This window comes from Misgurnus anguillicaudatus, chromosome 8 (genome assembly GCF_027580225.2).
Source record: "Misgurnus anguillicaudatus chromosome 8, ASM2758022v2, whole genome shotgun sequence".
Classification (NCBI taxonomy): Eukaryota; Metazoa; Chordata; class Actinopteri; order Cypriniformes; family Cobitidae; genus Misgurnus; species Misgurnus anguillicaudatus.
The window spans coordinates 14,969,476-14,985,278 of NC_073344.2; the positions used below are offsets into that span (position 1 = coordinate 14,969,476).

The 15,803-nt window shown below is 36.2% G+C and overlaps 1 protein-coding gene across 1 annotated transcript; it reads right to left on the reverse strand.

Annotated features, from left to right (window-relative positions):
- Nucleotides 1–164: 164 nt before the first annotated feature.
- hemk1 (HemK methyltransferase family member 1) lies at nucleotides 165–12,846 on the reverse strand. Its single transcript, XM_055212606.2, has 11 exons — nucleotides 12,656–12,846; nucleotides 12,151–12,327; nucleotides 11,239–11,330; nucleotides 10,792–10,885; nucleotides 10,231–10,362; nucleotides 10,066–10,130; nucleotides 9,922–9,971; nucleotides 3,863–3,968; nucleotides 3,682–3,777; nucleotides 2,899–3,009; nucleotides 165–917 (listed from the first exon to the last, which is right to left on the reverse strand). The coding sequence occupies exons 1-11, from the start codon at nucleotides 12,722–12,724 to the stop codon at nucleotides 875–877; spliced, it is 1,035 nt and encodes a 344-aa protein (XP_055068581.2). The 5' UTR covers nucleotides 12,725–12,846; the 3' UTR covers nucleotides 165–874.
- Nucleotides 12,847–15,803: the final 2,957 nt, after the last annotated feature.

Genomic DNA, 15,803 nt, shown 5'->3' on the forward strand with positions numbered 1-15,803 from the left:
CTTGCTGGTGGTCTAAATAACTGTAAATCAGATATCAATAAGTGAGTGATTTAACTTAACAAGCCACTGCAACAATTCTCAATTACATATGCGACTAGTAAATTTATATTTCAGTACTGAATTCAACCTAAACAAATTTTAATGCCATTGCACAAGTCGACAAAAACGATAAATACAAAGTTTTTATTAAACGTTACTGAAAAAAAAACATTACAGAAAAACAGCGTGTGTACGTGCAAACCTGTCACTCATTACTAGACTACAACAGACAAAATCTACTGTATATACAGTCATACATTGTGGTAGTGAAGCATGTCAGGTTGTCCTAGTTATCTGTATTTTGTGGGCTAGCTGAGTAAGCGAGCTGGAGGCAATGGGCCAGCTGTTTCGCAGAACGAGGGCATTAGTTCTAGGGAGCGACTAGTGCGCGGCTGGGAGGGGGAGTTCTTAGAAAAGGCCTCGATAATTACCTTCAGCCTACTGCGCACTGACACTTGCACACCGAGCGCATACTCGCAATCAATGCGGTCTTACCACAACAAAATACAGCCACACGTACGCTTACCAATTAAAAGACGAGCGAAGGTAAAAACAATGGTAAATTGAACAAACAGAAACACATGCTTGCCGGATTTCAGGAAGCGGTTTCTCGGTATGACTGGCAGGTTTTTAATTCTTAGAAAAACAGTGCGTGCTGGGAGCTGGCAGGATACAGTGAGGTGACCGAGAGTGTGACGCTGGCAATTTGGCTAAGGCCACATTTACAGGCATTATCTAATGGTGGACGTTTTACCCGTTTATATTTATTCTTGCTATATTTATACACTTTGTAACCACCTCTGGTCCTCAATGTGTTTTTCTTGTGTCCTTTATTTCAGTCATCCTTTCCTTTTCTCTGTAAAATACAGAACCGTGGCCTGTAAAACAGATAAAGTGCAGTGTAAACACATAATGCTGCTGACTTGACATCCAGAGATACTAGGGTGATAGAGATGCCTATCATTTCAATCAGTAAAGATCTCATGTATACTGTATATATAGAAGATAATAATTGTACGTATATGTATACAGCCATGGAAAAATTAAGAAACCACGCCTTGCCTTTGCCTTTAATCTTCATTTCTGCATGTATTGTGAACATTTGGTTCAGTGTCTATTGAATTTCAACAAAGGCAAACCTCAGGAGTGACAAAGTCAGCAGCAATGTAAAAGACAAGACACATGAAAAATGTGATTAAAAAAATCAGGATTATTCCATCAAATATTCATTATTTTTAACTATGCTATATCCACATTTTTGTGTTATTTTGACCATTTCCCCTATTTAAATTCAGTAAACAAATGCAAAAAAAATATATATATATATTTTATTAAGAATTTGGCAGAAATGTACTGAGCCCCTAAGGTGACATTGGAGTAAAAAAATCAAAAGTTTAGTTTTGCGTGCTCACGTGAAACTTTTGCGCGCGCACGTGAAAGCGAAAGTTTCACGTGCGCACGCGAAAGTCTCACGTGAGCACGCGAAAGTTTCACATGAGCACGCGAAAGTTTCAAGTGAGCACGCGAAACTAAACACGGTAGTTTCACGTGCGCACGCGCTAGTTTTACGTGCGCGCGTAATAGTTTCACGTGAGCATGCGATAGTTTCACGTGCGCATTCGAAACCAAACTTTATTGAATTTTCGCTCCATGTCCCCTTAGGGGCTCTGTAGAAATGTCATTAGTAGACAGAATGAAAGAAAAATTTACATTTACTTAAACACATCCATATAAATAGTAAGTAGTATTAAAAAGCCTAAAAATAATCTTGAAGTAGCCCCTTAAATTTTTCCGTCGCTGTAAAGGTAAGTTGTCACTGGGACGGTACCTTTCAAAAAGGTCCTAATATGTACCACTTCGGTACATGTATCTAACTTTGGGGTACCAGTATGTACCTCTAAGGTACCAATGTAGGCCAAAAGGCACCTTTTAAATACAAAAGTGTACTTTTTAAAAAAACGTACCATCCCACACTGTAAAAAAAATGCAGCATGAATTTAAAATAACTTGGTTTTGCAATGCACTTCAACTTACTATTTTACTGTCCCTCCATAAAAACACGATTATGCGATCGCATGATTCAATGCATAATCAGACAAAGTCCGCATATTTATGCGGGGGCCGCATTTCTTAAACACCCCGTACATTCGCCGCATAAATTACAGATTGCTGCTCGCAAAATATGCGGGGCTTGCATGATTTCATAATCACGCATTTTCGTAGCAAAAAATGACATATATCTTAGCAGAAAGTTGAAAAATGTTGCATTTACTTCACACATTTGCAGCCATGTCCCCTGTTGTCATGGGAATGTTAAGAAGTGACGTAATTACGTGACGTGAACATGAATGAAAAGCTGCAAACAGTTTTTGCAAGTTAACACCGTTTTTGCAAATTCCCGCACTTTCATTGCATAAAACATAAAATATCCTACATATTCCATCGCATTTTTTAAGAAAACGTGCCGCAAGATCAATCCAGGTTTTTCTGGAAGGACTGATTTTAAGGTTTGGCATGTGAAAAGTTGACATAACTTATAAAATCAAGTTGAAATTGTTTAACTTAATTTTTTAAGTTAAAGTAACATAGAAATATAAAAAATGCTGCTTGTACCTTTCTTTTCTGAGAGTGGTATATATATAGACAAAAAATAAGAAATAGTTCACTTACAATTTTAAATTCATCCATCAGTTCTGGTTTATATTTATTTCAATGATATATTAAAAGGAGAAGCTGTGATATTCTTTAAAATTGTACTTTGTGTGTTATATGGAAGAATGAAATTCATATGAACATTTAGACATTTTCAGAATTTTAAATAAAAATAACACAAATTTCATCATCTAGTAAAATCCTGACCTATTGGTGAGATCACATCGGGTTTCCAGATAAAGCAACTCTGGCATCCTCTCCTCTATAAGCTGCTGAATGATTGGAGGATGGCATGGGGCAACTTCAAGGTAAACACGCCTGGACATACAAAGGAACACAAGTAAAGAAAATGATTTTTACCATGTAAACAATCTCTAAAGCCATTAGTCACGAACAATAACATGCCCAAGACTGAAAAACTATGCTTGGACAGCCGAATTTAACCGAGCTTCCCCGTATGTATGAACGGGAGCACGTGTCATTTCTGCAAAGGAAACAAATCTAAAGTGGACACACGCTCAGAAATCTGAAACCTTAAGCAGACCACCTGAGTTACGGCACGTACGCTGACTAAGTGGAATGAAAAACTTGCAGTACTCTTCTTAACACAACTCCTTACTCATCCTACTGTGAAATAATTACCCAGTTTGTTATTGTATGGCCATTCATAAGCCTGGTTTTGCAACTGCCATTACTACTAATTAGGTTATTCACTATTGTGTATGCAAGTACATACGTGTGTGTGTGTCTTGGGAGAGATGAGGGTGGAGCATTACAGGGAAAGCTGTTATCTAGTGAACTACACAGAACCGTGTAGCGCTCAGTTCCCCGAAGTGTTTAAGATATGCTGGGAAAGCCTCTTAGAGAGATTATGCCGAACTATTTGCGTAGCATTTCACTAAAAGCCCAGTAGCACGAGAGAAGATTCAAAGAAAATCCAGAACACATATTATGCCTACGGACGAACACAAACACGTGGTTTTCACTTACCCTCTCTCTATTAAAAGCTGAGAGGCTAAAGCCAGAATGGAGCGAATCACAGACAAGCCATCCGAACCTCCATCCAACGCAGCGTGGTCTTCGAACCTTCAGGGAACAGGAAGAGCCGGTTCTAAGGTTATATGATAGGGTCGAACAAACAAATCAAATGATTTAAGTGTGGTGTTCTTACTGAAGTATCTCAGTTTGTAAAGACTGCATGTCCTTACTGAGCAGGTAGGGGGGGTTGCTGACTAGAAAATGGATGGGGCCACATTTGTTTAGTATCGTATCTGCATCTAGGAATAGAAATAGATGTCTTATGCAGAATATATAGGATAAAGTCTTATAATCTAATTATGAGGTTAGGAGCATCAGTCAATATTAAAGATAACAAGGTAATATTTTCACAGAAAGTTATTTACATTATATAGGATGATTTTATGTAGAAAAAAGTAAATTACAAACAATGTCCTTTTAACTCTTTCCCCGCCATTGACGAGTTAACTAGTAAGAGAAAACGCTTCCTTGCTAATGACGATTTTTTTCCGGAAATCCGTATTTCTGCTATTGTCCACCAGGTGGTGCTCTTATACCTCTTATAAAACCTGGAAGCAACCTCTTAGGGCAAACCGTAAGAACTCTGTGTATGTTTTGATCATCGTTTTGAATCTGATCTATATAAAAAGTCTTTCACAAAAATGCAGTTATCTCAGCTTTTTGCTCAAAATTTTCTATAGACGGCTTTTGTGGAACACACGTGACTTCGGTAAACTTCGCTAAGAAAAAATTACACAAAGTCCTTTTAAAGTAGTTTATTTATATAACAAGCAAAATAAACAACACATAGATTACCTAGGAAAACAAAAACGTATTTGTTCAAGAGTTCAGTTTAGCAACATGTCAGACCATTAAACAAACAGAAACCGGTAGTAAAGTTCCGACCAGACGCATAATTGCGTCACCGCACGTGCGTCCGATGAAACCGTCTATATCCAATCAATTTACAGTGGAATACACAAACCACACCCACTATTTATAGCACGATTTTCCGTTTCACTCAGAAATACATCGCAATACGGAAGAAAAATCGATCACAACTTCCTGTTCATGGGGACATTAAGAGAATAAAGTTTAAAGAATAATAATTAAATACAATTTTGTATTTGTGTACACTGGGCATAAAGAGAGATATTTTATGCCTACATCAGAAAATATAAAACTCAGAGTTCCCATACCTTAGTAAACTTCAAATTCAAGGACCTTTCAAGGACTTTCCCGGCCCAATACCCTCAAATTCAAGGACTAAATGTGGGGACACATTTTAAGTGAGAGCAAGGTTACATCATGTTACTTTTTAAAGGTGCAGTGTGTAAATTTTAGCGGCATCTAGTGGTGAGGTTGCGATTTGCAACCAACGGCTTAGTCCATGGCTCACCCCTTGCTTTTGAAACACATAGAGAAGCTATGGTAGCCGCCACCGGACAAACATGTCATCGTCGGAGACAACTTAATAAAAAAAATACCTTTAAGGGGTTCTGTAGAAAAATGGCGGCATAAAAGGGCGACTTCCATGTAAGGGGACCCTCGGTGTATGTAGATAAAAAGGTCTCGTTCTAAGTTAATAAACACATAACGGTTCATTTTGAAAGGTCTTTATACACCCCTGATAGTATAGTTTTGTATATTATTTTGCATTTCTTTCAAAAGATCCTTCTAAAAATTACACACTGCACCTTTAAGATACATTGTTACAGTTGCCTTACGGGGGAACTCGCGCTGCGTCACTGTGGTGACACTTTGGGGACGCTTCAGGGGTAAGTGCGTCTGAATGTGTATATCAAATTCAACCAATGGTGAGGCTTAACGACAAAGACAGGGTCACGCTGGAGCCAGGAAGTATATCGCTATCTGAAATATTGCCTAAGACGGCGTTACAGGGACGCAGGAAGTATGGCAAGGGAGACACAGTGTCTCATTCCCTTCTCAGGGAACAACAGTTACATAAGTAACCCGAGACGTTTTCATGTGTCAAACACAACTATGCAAAAAAGCATTTTGGTATGAATCAACATTTACATACAGAAGATATAAGCATTTAATACTAACAGTTTATCGTGTGTGCGTAAAAAGTCTAGAATTATAGTTATTTTGTTATCCTACACTACATTACACTTCTGGATTTTTTTTCCAGAAAACTTCTTGCACAAACTAGATTCAAGCATTTTCAATGACCTGTATCTATGTATGTTTATTTTCAAAAACTTCCCAGAGACTTGAATTTTTTTCCCAGATTCACAAACTTTCAATTATTTCAAGGAGCCGTGGGAACCCTGAAAACTACAAGCAAGATTACATTTTAAATAGCGCAGTATGTATTTATATAATATGATGTATGCATTAAGCAAATTGTAAGTTACCTACACACAACTGATAAAAATGTTTACCTCTGGATAAAAAGGTGTGCCAAATGCGTCAATGTAACGATCCATAAAAAACTAAATTTTCTTACTTAAAAAGCCTTCGACTAACATTTCTGTAGAACTATCTCCATTTACAGAACTGATGAAGTGCTGCGGTTAAAAGGAAAACACCTTTCTCAGTTCAGATAAAAACCAATGCAGGTATCTCAGAGTTAGAAATCATTTAGCCTTCACAAGGGTCGAATCCAATGCCATCCAGTGGAAAAAGAAGCATAAGCTGCAACAGGAAAAGCCCAATAAATCCCTGGAATCAGCACAACACCTCCATATCACCACGTCAGAGGACTCTCTACACTGTCAGAAAAAATGGCCCCTAGCTGTCACTGGGGCAGTATCCTTTAGAAAGGTCCTAAAATGTACCATTTAGGTACAGGTATGTATACATTAGGTACCAATATGTACCTCTGATGTACTATTACTGTATATGTACTTTTAGGTACATTTTCAAAGGGTAACGCCCCAGTGACAACCAGGAACCATTATTTCTGACAGTGTAGAGTCCTCTGAGGTGGTTACATGGAAATGTTTTGCTAATTCCAGGGATTCATTTGGCTTTTCGGTTACAGCCTATGCTTTCTTTTCCACTAGATAGCTTTTAAAATTGACCCTTGTGAACGCTAAATGATTATAAATCCACTAATAATTTATCGCTAGATAATATATACAGTACATATTTATTAATCTGTGTGTCATCTGGAATTTGAACCACTGACATTGCCATGCACTAGTTAACTCATTCCCCACCAGCCATTTTTGAAAATTGCCAGCCAGCATTTTTTGTGATTTTCACAAGTTTCACAAAATGCCTTCCAGGAAAATTTTCTTCTAAAAATATATAAACATATCAAATAAAAAATATATCAAATGAAAAAACATGCCATCTGCTTTTTAAACAAACAAACAAACAAAACGGGGGAAAACTGTTTTATCGTATCTATATTTTTTTATCTATATAAATATGGGTATTTTTCTTTAAAAATAAAAATGTTTTAGCCAAAAGCTGAAATGATTGCATTTTTGTGAAGGAATTTTGTTAGAGATCAAATTCAGAATGATTATCAAAACATACATAGAGTTTAAAATTAGTAAATAACGTTTTGGCTTCAGTTTTTTTTAATAAATTGGGTAAGTACTGTACTGCCATCTAGTGGATAGCCCCGGTTTTGCGGATTAACATAAAAATTCTTCAGAAACACTTTTTTATGCAAATGTTTTTTCTTAAAGTATGTCTTTATTCATAAATATGTCTTCATTGGTGTCAAATTACCTCTGCCTATGATCTGACTTTTCTTTGTAAGCTTAGAATTTCTTCGCTTTTTTTACATTGAACGGTTAAGTCCTAGAAGGACTTTGTGTCATTTCGCCGTATTGAAAAACTGTAATAGCAGAGAGGGACAAAAAGCGCTAGCCTACCACAACGCGTTTTCGTTCCGAACACGTGAACTAGCTGAAACGGACAAGGAGATCAGTGAGTACATAACAGCTACCGTAGTTGCAACACGCATTTGGAAAAGCAAGGCGCTAGAGAGCACTATTCGTTTGAATGCAAAATACAATTTCAACACTAGATGGGGTCAAATCCTACTTATTGTACCTTAAAGGAATAGTCTACTCATTTTCAATATTAAAATATGTTATTACCTTAACTAAGAATTGTTGATACATCCCTCTATCATCTGTGTGCCTGCACGTAAGCGCTGGAGCGCGCTGCGACGCTTCGATAGCATTTAGCTTAGCCCCATTCATTCAATGGTACCATTTAGAGATAAAGTTAGAAGTGACCAAACACATCAATGTTTTTCCTATTTAAGACGAGTAGTTATACGAGCAAGTTTGGTGGTACAAAATAAAACGTAGCGTTTTTCTAAGCGGATTTAAAAGAGGAACTATATTTTATGGCGTAATAGCACTTTTGGGAGTACTTCGACTCGCCTGAAAAGTCCGCTCCCCTTCTCCCTCTCATAATGGGAGAGGGAGGGTGTTACTGCGCCGAGTCGAAGTACTCCCAAAAGTGCTATTACGCCATAAAATATAGCTCCTCTTTTAAATCCGCTTAGAAAAGCGCTACATTTTATTTTGTACCACCAAACTTGCTCGTATAACTACTCGTCTTAAATAGGAAAAACGTTGATGTGTTTGGTCACTTCTAACTTTATCTCTAAATGGTACCATTGAATGAATGGGGCTAAGCTAAATGCTATCGAAGCGTCGCAGCGCGCTCCAGCGCTTACGTGCACGCACACAGATGATAGAGGGATGTATCAACAATTCTTAGTTAAGGTAATAACATATTTTAATATTGAAAATGAGTAGACTATTCCTGTAATTGACAAGTTAACTCGTCAATGGCGGTGAAAGAGTTAAGCTACAACATATAAAGAGACATATAAAAAATCAATGTAATCCATAAAAAAACTTTTTTGGCCTGCGAAACTCAGATCTGAGCTATTTAATATCTCTGTGATGACCTAAACAGCTCTCATTTATTGTCTCGCAACCGCAATTATAATCCAAAAGCTTTTTAAGTTCTTTATATGAACTTGCTTTTTGTTCATAAAGGCATTATTTAGATGAACAGAAAAGGGCCGTGCCCAAACAGTTTCCACTAACTCAAGATCACACAATTCTATAGAATGCCATTATATGCAATAAGATTTGTCCTCAAGGAAATTACTGGAAACCCCATTCATTACTAAACTAAATGTTTACATGGCCTTTAAAAGCTTTGTCTTTTTAACAACAGTCTCTTCATCAAATGTACCAACCGAGTAACTAATACACCCATAAAACCCATAGACAAAACTTGTCTAAACATGAACATGTCATTAAAATGAAAATTAAAAAAATTAAGTTCGTGAAACTTGGGTGTGATGTCTTACTAAGTAACTAATTACTGTAATTAAATGACTTTCCCTGAAAAAAAAAAGTTTAGTGAGAGATTACCTATAATTTTTACATTTACATTGAGGCTTTTTGCAGATGTTTTTGTTTTTTTAAATTGCAATTACTTATGACGTATTTGCATTACCTACTGTGCACACCTTTAACAACTCTATACAAAACAAGAATGAATTTAAAATCTAAATTTAAACAAGTTTATACACTGTCAGAAGAAACAGTCAAGAAACGGTCCCTATTGGGCTGTCTTATTTTAATGAAAAGTGTAATGTTTACAGTTTTGTTACAGGTAATGTTTAATATTGTCAAATATGTAACAAATGATTACATTTTGATAAATACTAAAATTTTTGAATTATTGAATGATTAATTGGCTTAACTATTTTATATTTGACTCAAATGTAAAATTATTTTAAAATGTAAAAATGTAAAAGAGTTTAATCTCTATTGTTCTTGCGGTTAATAATGAAATTATATTTTATAATGAAATTTATTATATTGAATAAAAATGCAATTATTTTTAAACAGTGTAGCCTAATAAAAACATAAATACAATGTTTAGTAACAACTATACTAAAAATAATTAACTTGCTCCACCCCTGAAATGTCTTTTTCTCTTGTCACTAAAACCACAAGGATAGTTCATGTAGGCAGGGCACATACCAATTTCTAATGGATAACACTGTTGTCAATGTTTTTGTTTCATCCTGCTTCATTTAAAAATGTAAAAGTTTGGAAATAAAATGTGTTTTTTAACCCCTCACTGTTGTTAACTTTTAAAGCTGCGAGGTACATTTTAAATATGACAAACATTTATTGAGGAAAAACGAAATTGTAAAGAAGAAATTTCCCACGTTTACGTTACTCTTACCGCCCATCACATCCAAATGCTGAACTTCAAGTCTGTCCTGTAGACCCAATCTGAAACGTACAATATAACACAATGAATAAGAAAATAATCAAAATAGAATCATGCAAGTATATACAGTCTGCACTAAGCAGCGCAAGTTATCACCTGCATGCATTTTCCAACGTAAGACAAACTGCTGCCTGGCTTTGGTCCAATGCAAGCACCCTGAGCTTAAAAAAAATAATGGGAACATATGTAATGGATGACACACTACATTACTGAGAACAGCAAGATAAATAATTATGAGAAATAAAGGCAGGGAGTGCTAACATGTGGAATGTCGTGCAGTAAACTGAGAGAGACAGCCCCAGATCCACAGCCCACCTCCAGACATCGTAAATCAGTCCCGTACGACTCCCCCAGCATTAACCTGAGGTCCTCCAGAACAAGACCAACCAGCTCCTGCAAAAAAAAGCACACACAGACATACACTGTGACCAAACGGAAATATTTGTTTTCAAACACACAGTCTGTGTTTATACAAAAAGTGACATTCATTTGAAGTCCATTCGAAGTTTGTTGCAAAATTCTGATAAGTGTGTCATTTAACAAAACATGTACTACTTGTCTTTCTTGTATACATGTAAATAATGTTCTTACTCTGAACTCTGCCACCAACCTTTCCGTAACAGCATACGGAAATATAAATAAATATATGGAAAATATAAAACGTATGGAAATGAATGCTAGCATTATGTTTTTTCTTAACTAATATAATAATGTTTTGAAAGTATGCATGGACATCAAAACTGAAAGAATGTTTAAAATGTACAGTACGACACGTTTCATAGAATCTGGGTGTGGTAGGAGGTGTGTCAAATTGTTTTTCACCTCTGTCTCAGGACGGGGTATGAATACTGGGGGAGTCATCTTTAGGGTAAGATCTCTGAAGTCCCACTCTTCAATCACATACTGTACTGGCATGCTGAACAACACACATTTAAATAAACACATAACTAAAATGCACATAATGAACCAGTTACTCAAAACCAGCATAGTGGTTAAGAGGAGTAAAGCAAGTGGATATTTTGAGATATTATGGATGTGTCTTTCATGCAATGTAAAATCTGAAAGCCTACTCAAAAAATTTTTTCAATATAACAAAACCCTCGTGTTGAAGTTATAAACTGACACACTTTGTCTATTTTTGGTGGTAAAGATGTTCTAGCCCTGCGGAATAAAGGCTTTTTTTACCCATTTTATTGGGTTTTGTTGGACATGGCATCTATTTCAGCAGTTATAATGCTCAGTTGTAGTGAGTAAAAATATTAAATGTACCTTGTTAGACGTTTAGAGCAAAGTTTCCACACTTTGTCTCTCTCTCTGTCTGTAAGTGGGTCTCTTAGCCGCCTTCTGTCCACAGCATCCAGCTTTCAACAACAAAGAAAGAGATAAAATAAAAGTGTGCAACCGTGAATAAGAAATATTTCTGTTTTGACAAAAGAGAGGAAAGCATATGTCAATTTTGTACAAAAAAAAATGCTGAAATAACTACAATCGCTTGATTTGATTTAGGGAAGCACCGATAGGATTTTTTGGGCCGATACCGGTACAAACAGACAACTTCTGGCCGATACCGATGTCGATACCGATATTAAACACTTGTATACAATACTACACAGTTGGTCTATTAGCTAGTTTATTTCTGCATCAGATTATTTTTACTGAACATGGATGGGATCTAATTAACATTCAACTGACCAAATAAGAGAGGCACAAATTAAGCTAAAACAAATATAATAAGACAGCATGACAACCTTCAAATGTGGTTTTTGCTATTCAGCATTTATTTTATTAACAACATTAACTCATTTTTTACATATAATGGATTTCTTTATGCAGTTAATTAATAAACAATCGGTATCGGCCTTTCTCGTGCTATTGCCGATATGCCGATGGTTTTAAATTCATCAAAAATCGGCCAATAAATATCGGCGGCTGATACATTACTAATTTGATCACAACTATGAAAACATCCAGCTGATCTTGATATTAGTAGATTTTATTATAGTGTGTTCCTGAATTAGTGACACAAAGGTCATGTGATCGATCTTAGGTAACACACATACTGATTAAAAAAATATATGCACTTTAAGTTGCTGAATTAAAGCATCTACCAATGTAAGAAAAATGCAAAAACATATGCAAGTCATATTGTTCTGTGTCAGACACCTGGAGCTGAAATCTCACCGTTTTTCTGCCAAGTGCATGAGCTATTATGTACTGACTGGAGAGGAGAGGCTCAGAGATGCCCTGCAGTGTGAAGTATTGGGTCCACAGTTTGACTGCCTGCTCTGCTGTGATGCTAGAGTGTAATGGAGGAACAACAGCGCCCTCTGCTGCACATGATGAACACCTCACAAAACTCTGTCAAAAGGAAAGTACTGTAATCATTTTATAATATTCAAACATAAATTACACAAACATAATAATAATAATAAATCACAAGTAATCACTTATATATTAAAATATGGGATAACAACTTGTTGAGCAAATAAAACAAACAGAAAAGAAAATACTAATAAGAAATAGTAGCATGCGATCATCATACAAATACCTTCCAGTTAACTTATTAGTCAAACCTTCCCATACACATTGTAATAATCTGTACAATCACACAAGAAGCACATTTTCGGGCAAAGTAACGACGATATTTCACTCATTCAACGGAGGAAGGTCAGTAACGATAACTTACTCTCAGTTGTGAAGCTCCCCCGTGTCGCTTAATTATTTGGCTGAAAAACCAAATGGATTTAGATGTCATCGTGCCGTAGTGTGGGTTAATCTAGCAGACATTACATCCCGGGTTACTGTAAATAAATAAATACTGTATTTTCTGCATTGAAACACACGCATCAACCCATAAGTTCACGTGCACAAAATAAAAGCTCTGATATATTTCAAAATAAAAGCCCTAATTGATTACAGTTTTTCTCAGTCGCTCTGGAGCATTTTTTTTTTTAGATCAGAAATCAAAACACTTTGTTTAACCTCCACATGATCAACATAAAAAATGTGAATAAAAAACTGACCCATTTAATTTTGTACACTTGGTATATTGACAACATGGCTAAACTTTTGACGGTCTTGTTATTTTGATGGCACTGAAATGTTCACTGACGTAAAAATGTACTTTTGACAGATGAACTAAGGATTTTGAACAATATACGACATCCATTATGTTGTGCAGTTTGTACGAATTGTTCTGAGAAATACATTAATTGTTTTGCAAATTTTTGCTCCAAAGCGACTGAAAAAAACTGCAAAACGTTCTGATCTTATACGACCACCAGAGGGCGCAAGTGCTTTATGTGCATGGATGCCAGTCTCTTACATACTACCGACAATGACTAACTTTTTCAAATGACATTAGAGTGCAGAGTAACACATTTGCTGATGCAGGGATCAATAATAATAAAATAAATGTAAAAATATGAATGAAAAATACTCAATGGGAATTCAACAGAACTTGCTTTATGCAATATAAAACTAGACAACAGTGGTTCTTATAATAAAGATGACTACATGATAGATAGATAGATCTTTTGCAGTAATAATAATGCAGTGACAGTAATTTATTAATTTGTGAAAGATTTTACAGCAAATCGTTGACACCTAGTGGCCGTTGTTGGTAGAACCATTAAAAGTGTGACAGAAACCTTTTTGTGATTTAAACTTGAAATTTGGATGAGAACTGGAAGAGTTAAAACTTTTGTAGTTTTTTGGGAGTAAAACATTTTTAAATATAAATTACATACTTTATTGCATTATTTTATTTTTTTTAAAGGCTGGGTGCATGCCAGTGTTGACATTTAAAATCACCTAAATAAACACGCCCCTACCCCAATAGAATCTGGACCTTCTTTTGATAGACCCACCCCACACGTACGCAACCCAGGCAACGATGTCGGTTAGTAGATTGGCAACAAGTATGTTTTGGTACTCGGCCCGCCTCCCTTTTCCAAAGTGTTTTTCAAAAATCATGCACCCCGCCTTTAAATAAATTTAAATTGCAATAAAAAAATTTGTCTCATATTCAGAACTTCAAACACTTCAGTGAAAACCTTTTAAAGTGCCTTTTTAAAAAAGAGACCAAGATTTTGCTTCTAGACCAAATAATGCCTTGAAGGTGCACATCACCTTTTTACCTCCACACTCAAAAACAGTAAAAAAAGGGTTAAATGTAGAAGTTCCCACAAGACTTTATTGAGATGTCTGTACTCTGAGTGAAAGCGAGAAGGCTGCAGAGATCATGTGAGATGAGAATAGGATGGGGGAGGGTGAACTGGAGCTGTCAGCCAGATGGGACTGATTGTTACTGTGTGCTGCAGGGATTGCAGTGTGTAGCCGCAGTCTATTTATGAGCACCAGTGCACATGACTCCAACTGCAAGTCCTGTGTTTACCACAAAACTCAGTTTGACAATCAGTATGGACACATGGACTGCCTTTATGCCATTTAAAAAAAGTAGATGAGATAAAAAAGTGAAACAGAGGAATGTAAAAAGAAAAGGGGATGTTGGTAAGAAACAGAAGAGGAAGATAAAAATATGAAATTGAAGAAATGAGATAAAAGGTCAAAATATCACAGAAAACAAATCTGTGTCATTAGGGAAATTGATGATCCCTGCCAGTAAAATTGACTTTATGTATGGTTTTAAAACAATAAATCACAACACAATCTTGGACATGCAAGGTCATATTTTATTCATAATGTGTCCAAATTGAACTGAGCTTTATTTGCATGGCAGCGGTCCAAATCGAGTTCTTTCCGGCATGCATTTTCCCAACAGCGACTCATTCTGGTGTTCGGATCCTTCTGAAGGAAGCTCTCTTTCTCTCTCTGTAATTCTTTAAGCTGCAATACTAAGAAGAACCTCACAATGCCGCTTTGTCCCTCAAAAACACTGAAGTCATAGTTTCCCAGGCTACTGCCCCCTGAGATGCCTAGTAGTGATGAGGAAAGAGGAGGGGCACAGGCTTGGTAAATTGCTTGGTAATTTTTCGCCACAAACAAAAGGGGCGATGCATTTTTGTGCCTCTGTAGGGACTCTCGGCAATGCAGTATAGCACAATCACAGCTGATTGGCATAGGGAGCACATGATGTCCTATAGCGTAATGTTATATATAGATCAAGCTGAAAAATATAGGTAGACATTTCCTATAATAATATGGTTTTTGATACTAAAGACTGTGGAAGATGATACATTCAACTGTGTTGGAAAAGTGAAACAGTCCACTAGACAAAAGTCACGCTCAGCCATTGTGGTGCTGTGTTCCCTGTAAGAGATGCATTTTAAGTAATGCAATTGATGGATGTTCAGGAGTTTTTAGAGAAATATTTTCATGTCTTTGTTTGCATATTGCATTACAGATTCCTGAGGTAAGCTTGTAAAAGTGTGCTTTGAAAAGGTCAACTGTTTTGTCCATTAAGCACTGCTCGAGACTCTGATGATGAAGTTTGGCTGCGGAAATGTCTGACTTGTGTTTATTTATATGAAATAGAGGTGACAAATTACAAATACACTGAAGAAGTAAAACACTTATTTAACTGCATAACTTGATTATAGGAGAGTTATTCACTAAGCATTTGCAAAAAAAACCCCCAAACAAATCTGTAATTTTTTTGTAAAATAAATAATTAGTATATATTTTAGTGATTCTAATGAGAAAACCAAGCCCACCACGTTATGCAAGCTATGCAACATCTTACGTCACATTAGGCATGCAATGTTTTGCAATGCCGTTCTGATCGCTGCCCATTTAACTAAAAGCTTTTCTTCTGCACTGCAAGATCTTTGATAAAATGGAAAGATGACAGAGCTACTATATGATGTGGGTCT